Source organism: Emydura macquarii, unplaced genomic scaffold, assembly GCF_026122565.2.
Source record: "Emydura macquarii macquarii isolate MOO-44397 ecotype Brisbane River unplaced genomic scaffold, CSIRO-AGI_Emac_v2 contig_3530, whole genome shotgun sequence".
In the NCBI taxonomy this organism is placed as follows: Eukaryota; Metazoa; Chordata; order Testudines; family Chelidae; genus Emydura; species Emydura macquarii.
The window spans coordinates 4,011,016-4,030,899 of NW_027133667.1; the positions used below are offsets into that span (position 1 = coordinate 4,011,016).

The window sequence follows — 19,884 nt, forward strand, 5'->3', positions numbered from 1 at the left end:
TGAATTGTCCGGATATAAAACAGTATCCTACTGAAGATTTTCACTTAATAGAATTATTTACAACCTTATCTCTAACTTAAAGCTCACTTGAGTAGAGAGAACAAGTATTTTTGTAACAGTGTTCCAAAAAGCAGTCAGCTCCACCTTTGAGTGCAGATAGTCTTGAATTATACGCTTGTATTTGCTTTTCCAGTAGCTCCTTTTATATAAATCAAATGTCTTATCATTAGTCAAGTTAATATGCAACATTTCCTTTCCATGGATTTGGAATGTCTTTCTAATAGATTTGCCTGTTCAAGTATATCAGTTCTGACTTCAGTGTACTTCATTCTGTTTCCAAGTAGCTCCATTTTGTTTATTCAGCCACTGCCTTCCCCCTTTCACCTCTAGAGTGATGTTGACCTCTATGAGGGCCCTGTGAAAAATGGATCTAGTTCCTCTTCTGAGGCTGTGCAATTTTCCAGCTAAGGAGAAAAAATGTCTACAATTGTTATTAGCACCTTTTGACATTTCAAGTTGCTACCTGGGGACTGTACCAATCTTAAAATTCAGAAAGCCCCACACAGCTGTCAAGTCATACTTGTTTGTATTTGTTTAGTGTCCTGGAACTCAAAGAAATTTGCAGGTTTGATGTCAACTAAAAAATAACTCAATTTCTAAATGTACAAAGTTTTAACTGAAAAATATTTTTCTTCCATTTTTTTTTTTTCTTATCCACTTGGAAAGAGATTTTTTCTATTTGTTTCAGTTTACGTTAACAAGCTAACCAAGCTCTATAGCCATTTCACTGTGCTCCAGTAAGAGATACCAGGGACAGAATTTGTTAGTTAAATTGAGTTCCCGCTGTTGGTTGGGCAGATGCTTCTAAAGCATAGATAAATGATTTAAGTTCTCAGCAAAGATGGTGAATTGAGAAGTGGGTGTATGTGCATATATGTACATACAGATAATTCAGAAGACATTACAACCCAATTCATATAATTTTTTACAGGTAGATGTCACTAGGATCAAAGCAATTCAGTTAGTAGTCCAGTGGGAACAAATCAAGTCTGAGAACACACACAAAAATTTGAAGTTAACATTACAATTCCTAAATGAAAGAATCCAGGTCACTTAGGCTTGGTCTACCCTTCAGAGTTTCGTCAACAAAAGTCAGCTTTCATCGACAAAACAATGGAGGTGTACACACTACAATGCTCCTCCCACCAACAAAACTCTCCTGCTTTGCTGGCAAAAAAAAATCACCTCGATGAAAGGCGAAGAGCTTTCTGCGGCAAAGTTATATGGACAAAGTGTCAGTGCAGAAACTGCACTTTGTTATGTCACCATAAATGGCCTCCAGAAGGTGTCCCACAATGCCAATCCTGACTGCGTTGACCAGCAGCCCTAACTCCGCAGCCCTGCGCCCAGGTACCCGTCTACCCTCTTTAAAGGCCTGGGAAGTTTTGAAATTCCACTTCCTGTTTGCTCGGCTTGGATAGTTCACATTGTTTGCTGTGTGGAGCCATCATGGTCAGCTGGGAAGATGCAATCTCCAGCATACCAGAACTGTTGGATCTGCTGAGTATATGGGGAGAGGAGGCTGTGCAGTCCCTGCTCCGCTCCAGCCGTAGGAACATCGAAGCCTACAGATTTCTCAACACATATTGGAGAAAGGCTACGAATGGGATACACATCAGTGCCATGCAGAGATCAAGGAGCTGAGGCAGGAGTACCAGAAGGCTAGGGAATCAAACGGTTGTTCTGGGGCTGTGCTGAAGACCTGCTGCTTTCATAAGAAGCTGGATGCCATCCTCAGCAGTGATTCAACCTGAACTGCCAAGAATCCTGGGATACTTCGGCAGGGCTGGAGACAGCGAAGAGTGGACTTAATCCCAAGGACAAAGTCGTGGACAAGGAGGTCAAACCAGAGGATGAGATGGGACAGGCAACAGGATCGGCGGATACCGTGGAGAGCCAGAACTTCTCAACCTTGGAGGGTTCGAGCCCGTCCCAGCGCTCAGTCTCTGGTACGCATGATGCAGGAGAGGAAAACTCTGGTAAGTGATCTTTTTGAGTTGATGCTGCAGGGTTATATGAGGTAGAGCTGTTCTTTGCTTTGTTATATTCTAGAAGAGGATGAAGGGATAGAAATGTACAAGACTGTTTGTGTGCGCCTCACACGCCCCTCTGCAACTAAGCATTGTGACCGAAAAATGTGTTAATGCACAACAAGATTTCACAGGAATGCTCCAGAGATCTCTAGGAAACTTTCCAAGAGGTACTCACCAATCCTCTGCTGAAGGTTCCTTGGCAGAGCTTTGTTCCTTCCCAGTCTTGGGAAGCTTTCCCATGCCAACTGGCAATCACTGTGCAGGGACCAAAGCGGCCCACAGGTGAGCAGCATATGGACCTGGTCTGAAGCCACACACATGCAGAAAATGTACCCTTACATCCTTGCTTACCTCAGGAGTGAGATACTGGCTTCTATAACCCCCATCCGTGGAAAATGGTAGCAGAATTTACAATTTTGTCCCTATTCACTTGCAGTAATCCCCTTAGAAAACCACCAAGACCCTTTTCCCCATCTTGAGCACATCCCCTCCACCTCCAGGCTGAATTCATTTTTTAGGCTTTCTCCAAGCTATATGCTTGCCAGGGGACAGTGAGAAAGAAGTATTTTACTATAATGATTTGATTCTGTCAACACACTAACAATCATGCTTCTGTTTATTGTTTCTTGTGCTTCCGCAGATGTGGCCTTCAGGGGAACCCCCCCCACACACCGGTTTAGTGCTTCCGCTTGATAAGGAAGCAACTGAGGAGGAGCAAGGAGGACATGTATCAAGAGGTGCTCCAATCCTCAGAGGTCGAAAAACCAAGAATGCAGGGCATTGAGACACTTTAAATGAAAATGATAAAATGGACAGGCAGAACAGAAAAGAGAGCCAGAAGCAAACTTTAATGGGCCAGGAGCGGATGATAAAAAATGATGGAGAACCAAACAGATGTTGAAATCCTTAATCACGCTGCAGGCAGAATTCATGCATGCTTGCCCCCTCGCAGTCGACAGAACTGCTTGCCATGCCCTCCCCAATCTCCTCCCACACATTCCTTCCAGCCTCTCAGCCCGTCTCGGTACCCTGTTCACTCCACCTCTTCAGACAGCTTCCAAAACGATAGCTGGACTTACAGACAACTATAAGAGCATATCTTGCCCGTCACTATTTTCTCCATTCCCACCAAGTGTTGTGTGTGTGTTGTTAATAATGATAAAAACATTATCTTTCAGAATATCAATCTTTGTCTCTTACATATGGTGGTGGTTGCTGCTGAAATTAATACACAATGGCAACTGGTTCACTTGCAGACTACAAATCACCATCAGGAATCATCCAAATTTTCATGCAAGGCGGCAAGTTAACAAAAGCATAGCAGTGTTGTATTGAAAGACACATTACTGGCGTTCATTATCAAAATGGTGCCCCAAAGCCACCCTGATTTGAATAGCTGCCCACTGTGCCTCTCTAATAGCCCCAATATCTGGTTGCTCAAAATCAGGTGCCAGGCAATCTGCCTCTACGCTCCACCCGGGGGAAACTTTTCACCCATAGCCTCAAATACTGTGCAGCACACAGTAGGCAGCTACGACCATGGGAATATTTTCTTCATTTAGCTCTAACCCACCGTAAAGGCAGTGCAAGCGTGCTTTTAATCTGCCAAATGCCCATTCTACGGTCATTTAGCACCTGCTCAGCCTGTTTTTGAAGCACTCCTTGCTACTGTCCAGGTTGCCTATGTAAGGCTTCATGAGCCACAGGAGCAAGGGGTAGGCTGGGTCTCCCAAAATCGCTATGTGCATTCCAACATCCCTCACTGGAATCTTCTGCTCTGGAAAGAAAATCCCTGCTTGCAGCTTTCTGTACAGGCCAGCGTTCCTGAAGATGCACGTGTCATGCACCCTCCATGACCATCCTGCATTGATGTCAGTGAAATGCCCATGGTAATCCACAAGCGCCTGCAATACCATAGAGAGAAGCACCCCTTTCTATTGATGTACTCCATCGCAAGATGGTCCGAGGCCAAAATTGAGATATGCATGCCATCTATTGCCCCACCACAGTTAGGGAATTCCACTGCAGCAAAGCCATCCACTATTTCATGCACATTTCCAAGAGTCACAATCATTTGTAGCAGAATGTGATTAATGGCACTGCACATTTGCATTAACGTAGCCCCAACGGTGGACTTCCTGACTCCAAACTGATTCGCAACCAACCGGTAGCAGTCTCGAGTTGCCAGCTTCCACACAGCAATCACCACGCGCTTCTCCACCAAGAGGGTAGCTCTCATTTTGGTGTCCTTGCACTGTAGTGCTGAGGCAAGCTCCGCACCCAGTTCCAGGAAGGTGGCTTTCTGCATCCGAAAATTCTGCAGCCATTGCTCATCACCCCAGACCTGCATAACGATGTTATCCCACTGAGTGCTTGTTTCCCACACCCAAAAGTGACGGTCCACCATGTGCACCTACTCTGTGAATGTCAAAAGTAATCCGGTGTTGTTTCTTCCCATGGCACACAGCAGGTCAGGCACCCCTGATTCCTGTTCATATTGGGAGTTCATGATATATGACCATCTGCAATGTGTTCATAACAGGGACCACAACGGTGAAGAGCAGTGCAGAATCCATCCTTTCAGACAGAGATGGCGGGCACACAGTAAACAGGGGCCATTGAAACAATACCACAAAATGCATTCAGAAACCCATGACATGATGGGACGTTAAAAAATTGCATCATGGGATGTTAAGCCTGCATCAATGATGCACTGCAATTCACTCCACCTTCCCACAATTCCTAGCTGGAGAAGATGGCAAGTTGCACAGTGGGATAGCTACCCATGGTGCATTGCTTTCACTGTCGATGCTAAAGCACCAACTGTAGACACGTTCCGCCAATAGGAGGAGTGTTGTGTGAACATGCACAATCGAGGTAATTATAGCGCTTTTTGATCATTGGCGTAACTTGGGTTGATAAAACTCTGTAGTGTAGACAAGATCTTAAAGCGAAATCTATTATAGTCATCACAGCACTCTCCTGGAAAGACTTATCCTTCTAAATATAGAAGGGAAACAAAATGAGTTTAATAAAGACTAGTATTCGCCTTTCAAGAAGATAGCATTCATGAAAGGATCAGGACACTCAGTAAAAACAATCTTTTAAAACAGGGGCTCTCAACCTTTCTACACTACTGTATCCTTTTCAGGAGTCTGATTTGTCTTCAATACCTCCAAGGTTCATCTCACTTAAAAACTACTTGCTTACAAAATCAGACATAAAAACAAAGTGTCACAACACACTTACTGAAAAATTGCTTACTTTCACATTTTACAACATAATTATAAAATAAATCAATTGGAATATAAATATTGTGCTTGCATTTCAGTGGGTAGTACATAAAACAGTATAAACAAGTCATTGTCTGTATGAAATTTTAGTTTGTACTGACTTCGCTGGTGCTTTTTATGTAGCCTTTGTAAAACTAGGCAAATATCTAGGTGAGCTGATGTACCCCTGGAAGACTTCTGCGTACTCCCAGAGGTACACATACCCCTGGTTGAGAACCACTGTTTTAAAACACTATTGTTTCATGAGTTCTCTTTATTAAGAAGCCTAAAATTAATTCCTGAATGGGAGGATTATAGGGTATTCACAAAGAAAAACAAAACTATATTCAAATACCGAAATGTAACTGATAAAATCGAGATATTATAATCTACCACCAAGATACCAAGACATTCACCTAGCCTTTTTGTCCACCTGTCCTCCCCTCCTCCCCACCCAAAAAAAGCTGTCTTTCTTCTGCAAATCTTATTTGGCTGCTTTCTTGGACAACAGAACAGTCAATACTATTATGTTATTAAAAAGAACAAATCCTATATGCTAGATTTGTTCAATTCCATTCCCCTTAAGAACTACCATCCTCCCACAGGGTATGCAAGAATTTACTTCAGGTAGAAATGAACAATTGTTTGTTCTTAATATGCAGAACACTTTGTACAAACTACTGACAGTGATCTAGAAAGCCATCATATCAGCTTCATTGGAAAAAGGACTGCAACACATATCCTTATCTAAAGATTAAGTTGGGGATGCCTCCAAAATACAGGGGGCAAGAGAACTAATATTCATATTGGATTGTGAAAGTGTATTAACGAATGGTGGTAGTTTTCCAGGACAAGTAGAAGAGAAACTTAATACTCTAAATATAAAATGGTACAATTTAAATGCCAATAGCTTTCAGCACAGTTAACAATATTTGTTTCTATATTTCTATCATATGGTTTGACAGTATCTATGATACTTCTTGTAAACTGAGATTAAGGGAAACATTTCATGGGATTTATTAAGAAATTCTACTTTTTATTTCAGTGCACGAAAAGTACCCCTAGATTTATGGTACATTGCTTGTAGCATTACCACCAACAACATGAAGAAACCCCACAGCAGACTTCTGCTTCTGATAATTGATCAAAGCATGAGTTAAAACAATTTTAACCCCTTCAATCTTCTAAATCTTGGTTCCAGAAATAAACAAGTGGAAGATTCACAATAATGGAACAGAAAGGGACAAACTAAGGTTCTTCACCCTGTTCACTCCTCCCTCTCCCCTCAAATCATCCAATACAATGGACACCATACTTTTAATATACATGGCTGAGTAATCAACATATGAACAAATCTCACATTTAAAGGAGAGGTGAAAACTCAGATGAATTATTTCAAACCCAAGTGACAAGAATTTTCTTTCAACCATTCTAGGCACTTCCCAGCTATGCTGATCAAACAATATCATTTACAGTAAGGAAATTCCCTAACTAGCCATAAGGTATGAGGAATCTATATTAGAGGCTTTCACTGCCCCAAAAAAATTAGCAAACGGTACTACAAGAGAATCTGCTTGAAAAACATACTCAACAAATATTCTACCTGAATTCTTGTGACAGAGTCACGCTATTACTAAAAAAGGAAGTTGCTCCAAATACTTGGGTTTGAAGAAATATTCTATCGCTAACAGAAGGTTTTACTGAGACCTTCAAAGGATGGAAGCATGTCTAAAACATCCTTTATTTGATTAGTTCTTGTTCAGTGGCAAACCAGTTTTCCTTGGAGTGCCTTAGTGGCAATTTAAATTCTCACAGAGGTGTTTATGAAAGGCATCTGACTAAATTTGTTTATTTTATGTATTTATTTTAAAAAACAAAAATGTTTTTCTATCCCACTTGTGATCTAGGGCTTGATCCTGCAAAATGGATTACTCTTATGCTTAACGTGAAGCAGGTACTTAAATGCTTTGTTGATTGGGGCCAGAGAGCTCAGCATCTTGCAAGAACAAGCCCCTGGCTGCTGACAGCAGAACCAAAAACACCGATGCACAAACACTTCAATCTCTTCCCAAGACAAAATTGCTGTGGCGCTCCCCCCTTTAGAATGAGTTGGGTGCAGTTGATTATACAATAGAACTTGAAGTGTAACCATTACTCATTTCTTTTCCACCCATTAGCATTTCACTGAATACCTAACATCCAAAAGAACACAAATCAACAGGGTGCACGGTCTTACACAGAGAAGATGTTAAGATGGATGCAATTACACTATACAATTGCGAAGCAACAACTAGACACCTTTTCATAACTAGTTACCACAAGGTGTAAAGTAGAGACAGTCCCCTACAGGCAAGTCTTGAATCTCTCTGGATAACCATGCCAAAACTTCACACAGTACAGAGCTGCAAAAGGAGAGGAGATTCTCCCAAACTGGTGGCTAATACCAGAGTTAGATTCCTCAGCCAGTTACAAACAGTGCTTCTGATTTCTCAGACTGGTTATCAAGAAGCTAAAACCAAAAAGTTACACAGCCCCCTTTACTGGTTTTCAGTCTCTGGCTCCCAGTCAGTAACTAGGTCCAGTAAAGAGGTAAGTTATTTAAAACTCTATTCCTTTTACCCAATTGTTCTCCTGACCCCCAAGGGTCAGCCACATTGCCAGATCAATATAAGTTTGGATCTTACCCAAAAAACCATGCTGCCAGTCAATCCTTTAGTAACTAAACTGAAGGTTTATTATAAAAGGAAAGAAACAAACAATAAGAAATGTTAAATGGTCAAAGCAATCAGATACATACAAATGACTGTAAATTCCATATGTATCAGATTCTCAGTAGAACTGTGGAGTTTGCAGGCTTGTGCAGAGCCTCTAGTGTACATCCAGTACCTGGATGCATCAGTCCTTTCTTTCACAGCTTCAGTTGCAGATGAGTTGATCCAGAGGTAAGACGTAGGAATGAAGACAGGATGGGGATGGTGCAGCTCCCTTTTATGTCCCTTTGTCATGTGGCTTGTCCCAAACACAGCTATGCATGCAGCACATGGCATGGAAAAGCTTTATAGTCTCCTGTCCTTAGGCATGTTCTTATATGCCCTGGTGACTCATAAGGTACAGCCCCTGGTTTTCTCACTACGTTTGAGTCCCCTGGATGGGTCATTAAGCAGGCTTAGTGCTGCCGCCATCCTGTCTGGGGCATCACCCAGAAACACAGCACAACTGAAACACCAATGTATCATACATATTTAGAACTTATAACACCGATACATATATATAAATGTGCTTATCCATTTTAGCGAATTATAACCTTTCCAATAGTGCCTAACATGGCATCTCATCCAAATTATTATAATTTTGCAATATTGATATTAAATAATATTATAAATGATCACCCCCAATCCAAATAGCGTCAAAGCAGCAACTCATCTAGAATATTTCAACCTTTTTTTTTTTTCCTCCTCCTGCTCCTACACCTCAAAATATTAAAACCTTAAGAATCTTCCCTTCTTTGTTTCAATATTACATTTGGTACCACAGATTGCGAACATCTGCCTAATAGCGGATATCCATCTGAGGTTAAACTCTTCAACATGATGCAAGAGATTAAAACATCTGTCAGTGCAAAACTACTCGCTCTGGATGTCTTAGGGTTGTGAAGTATGTCTCAGAGTATTTAAGATCAAATAAACTGCTTCTTGAGGCAAGTCTGTAATCTCCTCTGTTTAGGAAAACTATTATGTTCGGTCACATTTCATGGTAAAGTTTCAATATGTTTTTTACTTCTAGTAGAACTAATTTCAGAGTAAGAACCAAGCCTAGATTACCCCAACTAACAAGGTAAAATAAAAACCTCTTAAACCAATGGCAACAAAAAATTCTCTACTGCTGAACTCTATTTACAAATTAAACTTGGGCAAACTATTCTTTTCACATGTTTGCAACAGCTTGGAAGTGCAATGTAAAGTCTGTGCATCAAGCCTACTGAATCTGCTAGACTCAAGAAATTCACCGGGGTGGAAAAACGTCACAATCAGGTATCTAGAAAGTTACTGAAACAGAACTAAATTCCTGCCCATCACTCTTCGGCTCCACAGCTAATATCAGTTTTTCTGTAAACCCCACATTAGAGCAGATCAGGTTAGCAGTTATCAAAGGACAACTTTTGATAGCTTAATATTAACTTTTGGTTGCATTTGTCTCATAAGTTGTATAACTGTCAGGTCTATTTCTACTATACTCAGCAAAATCCTGTGGGCTTCAATACCTTTATATAAAGTATCCATTAGGTATGGTCATTAGGCTGGGCAACATTGACATTGATAGGTGTGATGCTTATATACTAGGGCAGTAGGTGCTTTCAAAATGACAGACAAGACTAGATAACTCATCCATTCATCTGAGCAAATGGATAACAATAACAAAACACACCAGATTACCAGTTGATTTAATTTCATATAATCAGCTTGGTCTTCAGAAATTAATAGGCTGCATTCTGTACATTGAAGACAAACTGTTTCCTTCTCTTCCAGTCCACTTAGAACATAGCTAGGCATGGTTCTCAGTCATTTCTCCTGCTGCTGTTTCAAATTCAACAGCTCCACACTGAGTCCATATGTGGTTAACTCTCTTTGAGACTAATGGAAGTTTCACTTCTAAATAGATAGCATGGATTATTGGGTCTACTCTAAGAACACACACAAAAATGCACCAGCCAGCCTCAATAGTCCCCAAAAATTCACAATTTGTTTTCCTACTATGTAAGCTTATCAGATCTGGGATTCCTTCCATTAGAGGGATTCCAAAGCATCTAGTACAAATAAGACAACATCTTACTTTCCAAGGAGTCAGGCATGGCTCATATTTTAAATGAGCCAGTTTTCCAGCTTGTTGATTCCCTTATAGGACCTAGCTTTCCTGGTCCAACAGTCACACCATTTTACAGCTCCCCATCATGCAGAGCTGAGATCTCCAATCCTAAATATCAACACGATTTATAGCAGCAGGCTGAAGACACTCCAGACCACATTCAAATGAGCAAACTTCTGAGATATGGTTGGCCAGCTTCCTAGCTAGCTTCTTATTACTTTCAGACAATGGTTTTAATATTTGAGGGTGCATTTTCTCCACTGGAAGAATGTGCAGGAGAAGAGACAGACAGTATGTAATTCAAAACTAAAATCTGTTTTTTATACTTCCTCCCAAGAATAGTTCTCCATTTTATCTCCCCAAGTGGTTTTGGAACATTTTTACCATAGTATATTAAATATGTCTGTTTTAATTCTAATTCAGCACATATTTTGCCTGCAAGATTAGCAGCTCCTTAATTTTACTTCTATATAACTTGACATTTTTACTTTCTAATCGATAGACTTTATTTAAATATTTAGATCAAACTCTTGACAGTTTCTCTCTTGCTAATTTCTGAAAGCCTGGTATCATTACATAATGTTTTCTAGTAAAGAGTGAGAAGTTGACTTTCAAGACAGGAAGTTATTTGTCTCTGTCAAAACACTCTTCAGTTTTTAGTGAGGTTTTTTTTGATAATCCCACTTATCACATTTCACTGTCACTTCTTTAACTATGTATCAAATTGTCACACCCCTACGTTAATGAAATAAATGTTTAGGTTCCATTTAGAATTAGGTTTTAAAGTCAGCAAAGCTGAAAAATTAGTCTCTGAAATGAAATACATTTCCCCCTCTCTTATCATAAGAATTAGAACTACACTAACATCACTCATCTCTTCTATTTTAGGGAATGGCCACACAGCTCCTTTGTCTGACGGGTGTACAAAGCCACAAGGCATATGGTGATGTAGAATGACATGATCTCCCTCTTAATCAAAGAGATGAATGCTTTTTACCTTAGCAATGTCCAACACATTATATGGCAAGGAACTGGAAAACTGAGCCCAGATATAAGCTTAAATTTTCATTTTGCTGTGTGATATTCTAGTATTTGAATTATTGCTGACAGTAGTGTGACCTGTTTTACCTCAATTATTGTCAATTATCCACCAATATTTCATATTTATTTCTACTTGTAAACACCCCTGCAATATATGGTTAAGAAATAGCCCAACCTGCAAATCTTGCCCTGTAGAGTTTACGATCTGCAGCTTTCTATACACTGAGAAAGTCTCAGCAGAATGTGTCAAACCTCTGTATTTCTCATGGTCCTGCAGAAATAAAATAAGCTTGAAGGAAGCAAAATTATATAAAAGTTCAAAGAATCATAGTTTGCCAAATATCTACATAATTTACTTCAAGAGTGAGAAACTTCCTACATTTTTTTGCACGCTATTTCTGTAGTTTTCTCCTGTGTCAAACTTCAGGCAGGTCAGTCATAAATTCAATATTTTAGTAAATTTTACATTAATCATATCTGGAACTGAGAAGGTGACTCTCCAATATTTCACGTCCTAAATTATCATCTTCTTTGGAACATCTTTATGGGTCTTCCACATTGTGTCCTGACAGCTATGTACATCCACTATTGGTGGGACATAATCCCACAAAAAGAAACACTTCATGATATCTAACCAAGCAAGAACCAGCCAACTGGCTCAACTATGGCTATGACTCCATGCAAATGCCTAGCCGCTTCAAAGAGATGCTCAGAATAATGACATTCCCACAGTTGAATCAGGTAAGCCAGTAGCCAGGAAGAATACCTTCTCCACCAACCGGCCCCAACCCTGCTACAGCAGGTTCTAGCTTTCAGTAATTTCCACTTGGAAGAACATGAAATTAAAGTGTATCAAATGTATCTTACATGAGCTGGTATTTTCTGCATGGGCAATACCTATTTTTCTCCGACCATTCCAACCTGAACGAGGTCAGAAAAGATCTGCTGGATTATCTTTTTTTAAAACAAAAACACACACACACACCAAAAACATTGGCTACCATCCCATCTAACAATCTGGATTACTCTGATGTTTGGATGCCCGACTTGATGCCTTTAAAGAGCCTGGTTTTTAGACTGCAAGCACCGTCAGCATTTTCTGACAAGTCAGACCTCTTTAACACAGCTCAGTTTGGACAACTCAAATCTCTAGTCACTTTGGGAAATCTGGGTCATTGAAATGTGTGGGGCGGGGGGAAGGGAGTGTTTTTTAAAAATCGCCTGCCTCCCTCCCCCAGCCTCGGAGTGCAGAACCAATCCCTCACTCCCGTTTACACGGCAGCGCCCGGAGAGCCGGCAGCTCCAGCCGTTTCACACCAACCCAGAAGTTAGAAGGAACCACCGGAGTGCGGGTCGGGCTGGGGTCGGGAGCTGCCCGCTTTGAGGCGGAGCCCAGTCTGGCGGGGGCCCACATCCCCACAGACACGGGGGGTGCGGGGCGACACGGACACGACGCGTCCCCGTCCAGACCGCAGCCTGGGGGGGGGACCCCGAGAGAGGCGACGCGGGGGCGGGGATGGGGAAAGAGCCGCCCCGGCTGCAACCGCTCGGGGACCGCCGGCGGGGAAAGGGGCAGCAGCCCCGAGGGGTCCCCGCCGCAGCTCCGCTCCCCTGGCAGCTCGTTACCTGCAGGTGACCTGCTTGGTCCAGCCGCCCCCTCCTCCCGACCCCGCTGCGGCCGGCGGCGCCGGGGGCGCGTCTGTGGGGCTGGAGGCCGTGGCCGCTGCTGCTCCCGGTGTCGCCGCTGTTGTTCCCGGAGCCGCAGCCTCCGCCATTACTGTTTATCCCACACACGGCGACGGCACCGGAACTTCCGGGAGCACATCCTTCCGGTCAGGCGGGGGCGGGGCGGAGGGAGGGAGGACGAGTCGGGTCGGAGGGCCTGCGGGAGCCGGCCCCGCCCCTTTGTTTTGGTGGCGGTGGCGGAGGCGGGGGGGGGGGGGGTGAAGCTGGAAAGGCGTAGAAGGAAGAGCGCGCCGTGGTACCGCCCACTCAGCAGGACAGCGCTGATTGGTGGATCGCTTCGCTAGTCACGCCCGCTCCCGAAGTGCGACGATGCGGGGGCGAGGTCATGAGTTCGGTGGGCGGGGCTCGCGGATCCACTTGGCCACGCCCACTCGCCAGCGCGTGGAAGCCGGGGGCAGAAGGTGTTCGGGAATGTCCGCAGCCTGCTTCCCCCTGCTGGGCAGCCCGAGCACCCGCCGCCTGGCTGGCTCTGGGTGGCTCTCGGGGTTGCCTCAGTCAGGCAATGGCCCCAGGAGCTGGGGCTGGGATCAGGACAGGAGTTGTAGGGCCGTGGGGTGGCTCCACTGTGGGGAGCAATTTGCAGCTAACACCCCTGTGCCCCCATGTGTCAGCTCAGTGCACGTGCTGTACAGCAACACCATGCACCCCCCAGTGTGGTGATGCCATGTTACCTCACCACACACCTGTGGCAGCCAGACAGGGACCTCCTCCCACAACATCAGGGAGGCCACGGCCTCAGTAGTGGGCACAGAGGCTCCAGGATCCTCTCACCCTAGAATTGGGGAGGCACACTGGCCTGGCCAGTGGGGAAGCTCATGCTGCTGCCACCCATGCTGTACCATAAATAGAGGCCTTCAGCCTCCAGGGCTGGCAGGCAAGCCAGTAAAATTGTCATGAGCAATAAATTCCTGCACTCAGTGAAACACTCTTGGTCACACACAAAATGTCCGCATACACAAGACACAACTGAAATGCACTCAGTGACATGCACACAGCTAAAACATTCGCAGTCTCTCTCACACACGCACCTGAAATGACAATGACCTCAGTGACCATGGGTATCTTCATTTCTTCAATGTTTATAGACTTGCTCTTTGAGTTAGCTCATAAGATGTGCAGGCTTCCTGACCTCCCCTCTCAGCTATATAGATTCAGAAACTTGGGCAAATCTCTTCATAACAGCAAGGGGATTTGCACAGCATCCCTAGGAACTGCGTGGTGCCCCTTCAGAACCTTTTTCTGACCTTTTATATTACATAAGTAATTGGAAATGTCAAAGGTATGAAATGGCTTAAAAGAAAAAAATAAAAGTTTGGCTAAAAGTTCAATAATTTAATGGCATTTGCTATTTTCAGTTACATTATTGATATTTTAATCTACAGGCTTTTTTTTCCCCCAGGAAAGGTTGCAACACTGGGGATGCCAATTCCTGTCTGCAATAAATATATTCAATTTATTGAGTCCATTTACTTCCAAGTTTTATTTTTGAAATGTGCATTGGCAATTCTGTTTCCAAAGACATCCATAAACACATTCATTTAAGACCACAGAAACAATCTTATAATCCATGATAGTTTTATAGTGCCCAAATGTGTGCTAAATTCTGCACAGAAGATATAAGAAAACATGGTCCACCCCACAAACAGTTTACTAAGTATCAAATGCAACCTAAGAAGTTCAGGTGACAAACAGGAAGGAACAGGGTGAAGAAGGATAAGAGTTACAATAATACAATTATGTGGACATGTTGTTTATGTATGTGAAAAGATTTCATAATTTGAAAAATGTGCAGCTGCAAGAGGGAAAATACTTAAATCAGGGAAGATAACTTCTTTTACCCCAATTATGCTTTGCAAGTTAGCCAACCCAGAAAGAATCTGAGTGGCCACTCACTGAGTAAACCTTTCTGCCGCAGTCCATTTATTAGTATTATTTATTATTTGTATTATCATGGCCCCCAGGTGCCCTAGTCCTGGACCAAGACCCATTGTGCTAGGTAATGTACAAACACAGAACAAAAAGACAATCCCTGCCCCCAAAGAATTTAAATCTTAGTATAAGACAAGAAACAACAGAAGGATATAGCAGATCAACAGGGGAGCACATGAAAATAATGAGACAATATTAGTCAGCATTATAAGCAGCGATCTCAGCACACTAGTAGTCTAACTGATCCCTTTCCCTAATGCAGTAACTCTAGGAACTTGAAGAACAATGAATTTCAAATTGTGTTTCCAGCTTTGCAATTTTATTGTGAGTCTTACAATATTTGATGTTTTGCTTAAAAGCCACAGCTTCTGGAGACAAATATTTGAGAATCTCAGCTTTTATTTTTTTTAAATCCCAAGTTTCTAGCCCTGGTGGCTGTGCTGAATAGCTCAAACATGTGACCCAAGTGTTTCCGAAAGACCTCAAAAACCAGAAAGCAAATAGAAACAACACCACATATATTCTTTGGTTTAAACCTCATGATTTTTTGGCACCTGTCCTATGATTTTTTATTATTTAGGGTTGGCAATACTGCCATCTCATCTTTCTGTCAAATATCTTGTTCAGGGCCAGGTTGTAATTATTCTGTGGAAAGGATCCCTTAAAATTGGTGCTGAGTTGTCAACCTCTGATTTATACACCCTCCATCTGGCACTGGGAGGGTGTCAAATTTAATTTCACTCCCTGAAGACAACAATGACCAGATTAACCGGGCTCTAACCTGGTAGGCTTTCTGTTTTAGTCATTTGATGATAATATAGTATCATGCCACTTTATTTTTATAGTTTCTTTTATGTAAGCTGTATCTCAAAGCATATGCAGAGTTAAACAATTCAGTTACAAAGTGACATAGCTATAACAGGAGAAATTAAGAGATACAGTCAAGGGAGAAAATGTTGAAATGAGACTTGAAAAGAGGAGAGTTAGTGGGATAGAAAAATGCAGGAGGAGCTGTTCTAGATATTAGGAGCTGCAGAGGAAAGGTTCTTGCATCAACAGTAGTGAGTTTGTACAAAGTGACAGAGAAGAATTTAGTGCTGAATAAGCAGAGGAGGATATAGAGAAATACAAGAGCCATTTGCTAATGAAAGTCTTTAAAAATAAGAGTCAATTTTGAGCTGGATTGAGAAATGAATATGGAGTGTGGCTGATCTGGAATTGCCTGTAATGATTTATCAATGTTATGTGTTGAATGGATTATTGTGATATCTACTGTATGTGTATACAGAGTCAATGCTTATAGCAGGTTGGACCGGAAATGCAGGAAGGAGGACAAACACAATAGCCTAGATAACAGCATCTCAGCGAAGTCCCAGGACTATTGACTTTAATGTTGCTGTTCCAACACCCCGCTAAGTCACCTAACCAGTTTAACCAGGGTTCAGAAAACACAGGAGAACAAAGAACTCATACTGGATTAAAAAGGAGTCCCTAAAGGCATGGAGGATTGGGGGGGGAGGGACCCAAAACAGAGACTATTGGGAATTTGCTGATACCCAAAGATTAGAGTGCTGGGTTAAGATAGGCCTACCTAGTGCTGCCAACTCTCAGGATTTTGTCATGAGTCTCATTTTAATCATTGTTTTCCTTAAAGCCCCACGTCCTGGAGTCAAGTGGATATGTGATGGTTTGAGTTCAGGATGTGATGATTTCAGTCTCATTCTTAAAGAAAAAGTAAGTTTCTAGCCCTTGGGCAGTGCTGAATTTGTGTCAGGGCTTGCTGGGGCTGAGCCCCGGCACCTGCTTGGCAGTTCACATCCCTGGCACCTCTGGGCTTGCCGCATCAGTTATGAAAGTAAAAAAAGTGCTTGATCCCCAGAACCTAATTGCTTGAGCCTGGCACCTCTTTCATTACAAATTAAGTACTGCCCTCATGGCTGTGGAGAAAGCTTCAAAATGTGACCCCTAAAGGCTCAAAAAGTAGAAGGCAAATAAAAAGAACACCACATCTATTATTTTTACATAATCTCATGATTTTAAAGCCAAGCTCATGCTTTTTGGTGAGCCCGACTCATGATTTTTGAACCTTTGGGGTTGGCAATGCTGAAAGTGTTCTTTTAGAAATCCTTTTCTCCAGTTATTAGTACTTTGTTGACAGCTGCAATTTCCATTCTGCAGGAAATGCTGAAGAAAGATTCTTTCTGCTTCTGAATCAAAAAAGTAGAATTTTCAAAATTTCCCATGGAAGGGGAAGTTTGAAAAAAAATCATTTAGAAATTTTGGAATCTTGCCATTTTGAAAATTTTAAAACAAAATTCATCCGGTGGGACCAAGCTCTGAGGCTCCTGGCTCAGTCATGGCTTCTGGAGCTTAGAATCATAGATGTGTAGGACTGGAAGGGATCTCGAGAGGTCTTCTAGTTTACTCCCCTGCACTCAAGGCAGGACTAAGTATTATCTCTAGACCATCCCTGACAGGTGTTTGTCTAATCTTCTCTTAAAAATCTCCAGTGATGAAGAAAACACAATTTTACTACGCAGTTTATTCCACTGTTTAGGTACCCTGACAGTTAGGAAGCTTTTCCTAATGTCCAATCTAAACCACTGTTGCTGCAGTGTAAACCCATTGCTTCTTGTCTTATCCTCAGAGTTTAACGAGAACAATTTTTCTCTTTCTTCCTTGTAACAACCTTTTATGTACTTGAAAACCGTTATATCCTCTCTCAGTTTTCTCCAGACTAAACAATCTAATTTTTTTCAATCTTCCCTGATAGATCATTTTTTCTAGATCTTTAATAATTTTTGTTGCCTTTTCTGGACTTTCTCTAAATTATCCACATCTTTCCTAAAATGTGGAACCCAGAAATGGACACAATACTCCCGTTGAAGCCTACTCAGTGTGAAGCAGAGCGGAACAATTATTTCTTGTGTCTTGCTTACAAAACTCCTGCTAATACATCCCAGAATGATGTTTGCTTTTTTTGCAACAGTGTCATATTGTTGATTCATATTTAGCTTGTGATACACATTTGTGGATCCCCCACATTTGTTTCCCTAGTACTCTTTTCTAGGCAGTCATTTCTCATTTTGTATGTGTGCAACTGATTGTTCCTTCCTAAGTGGAGGACTTTGCATTCATCCTTATTGAATTTAATCCTATTTACTTCAGACCATTTCTCCAGTTTGTCCAGATATTTTTGAATTTTAATCTTATCCTCCAAAGCACTTGCAACCCCTCCCAATTTGGTATCACCTGGAAACTTTGTAAGTGTACTCTCTATGCCATTATCCAAATCACTGATGAAGATATTGACCAGACCCAGACCAGCTTCGATCCCTGCGGGACCCCACTCCATATGCCCTTCCAGCTTGACTGTAAACCACTGATAACTACTCTCTGGGAATGGTTTTCCAATCAGTTATGCACCTACATTATAGTAGCTCTAAGAAGGTTGTATATCCTTGTTTGTTTATGAAAAGTTTATACAAGACAGTATCAAAACCCTTTCAAAAGTCAAGATATACCACATCTACCACTTCCCCCTATCCACAAGGTTTGTTACCTTTCCAAAGAAAACTATTAGATTGGTTTGTCACAATTTGTTCTTGACAAATCCATGCTGACTATTACTTATCACCTTATCTTCTAGGTGCTTGCAAATTGATTGCTTAATTATGTGCTCTATTACTTTTTCTGGTACTGAAGTTAAATTGACTGGTCTGTAATTCCCAAAGTTGTCCTTATTCCCCTTTTTATAGACTGGCACTATGTTTTCCCTTTTCCAGTCCTCTGGAATCTCTCCTATCTTCCATGACATTTTGAAAATAATCACTAATGGCTCAGATATCTACTCAGCCAGCTCCTTGAGTATTCTGGGATGCATTTCCTCAGGCTTGGTGACTTGAAGACATCTAACTTGTCTAAGTCATTTTTAACTTGGTCTTTCCCTATTTTAGCCTCTGATCTTACCTCATTTTCACTGGCATTCATTAAGTGAGATGTCCAATTGCCACTAAAGTTTTCAGTGAAAACTGAAAACAAAAAAAAGTCATTTAGCACTTCTGCCATTTCCACATTTTCTGTTATTGTTTCCCTCCCCTCACTGAGTAACGAGCCTAGCCTATCCTTGGTCTTCCTTTTGCTTCTTCTAATGTATTTGTAGAATGTTTTCTTGTTGCCCTTTATGCCTCTAGCTAGTTTAAGCATCCCAGCTCCCTGGTAGCGTGAACTGATGGAGAGCTGGAGCCTAGAAGCCCAGCGAGCCATGCCTGAGCCAGGAGCCTCAGAACTTGGGAGCTGGGACTCCCAGGGCTTCCAGGTTTCCTGCTGTGGAGCTGAGCCCCAGCTGGAGCCAGGGTGACAAGGCTCCCATCTATATGGCAAGGTTCTCAGAGCTTCCAGATTCTCTGCCATGGAAACAGGGTCCTGGACGAATCGGGGCGTCCCTGACCTTGGGGCAGGCTGCATGGCAAGGCTGCCCTGGAGCTGCATACCCTGGATGCCCTTGTGAACTGGCAGGAAACCGATGGACACCCTCCACGTGTTTCGTCAGAAGTTGATCAAAACAAGAACATTTCAGTGAAACATTTTGGTTTCGACAAATCCTCATTTTCACCAAAAACCTTGGAAAATTCCCAGCTCAGTTCTAGCTATGCATTCCTTTTCCCTAGGGTTTCTGGCAAGAACTTCCTTAGTTTAGAGTCTGATCCACTGGCTCCCAACTGACAGTCAGTTTTCTGACTGACTCCAGCTGTCACAGTCTTTTAGACTACCCACCCCACTCCTGCCCCTATTTCTGGTCCTTCTAACATTACTCACTGTATTCCCTATTCCAGAATCTTCTGTTCTCTCTGTCTAGAACATTGCTGCCAGTCTGCCTCTTACATGGGGGAGGGAGTATTCAGTACCAAAGTCATTTATTTTCCTTCAGTGATCATGAA

At 42.2% G+C, this 19,884-nt stretch overlaps 1 protein-coding gene across 3 annotated transcripts in view; it reads right to left on the reverse strand.

The window, feature by feature from the left end:
• The window catches only part of MKRN1 (makorin ring finger protein 1), a 34,968-nt gene extending 21,850 nt beyond the window's left edge, over positions 1–13,118 (reverse strand). Inside the window, exon 1 of one of the 3 annotated variants that reach the window (XM_067536091.1) lies at positions 12,896–13,118. In XM_067536091.1, coding sequence (XP_067392192.1) covers positions 12,896–13,044 — 149 coding nt within the window. In that variant the 5' untranslated portion in view covers positions 13,045–13,118. The remainder of the gene's footprint in view (positions 1–12,895) is intronic. The other 2 variants (XM_067536090.1, XM_067536089.1) reach the window with 2 other exon arrangements.
• Positions 13,119–19,884: the final 6,766 nt, after the last annotated feature.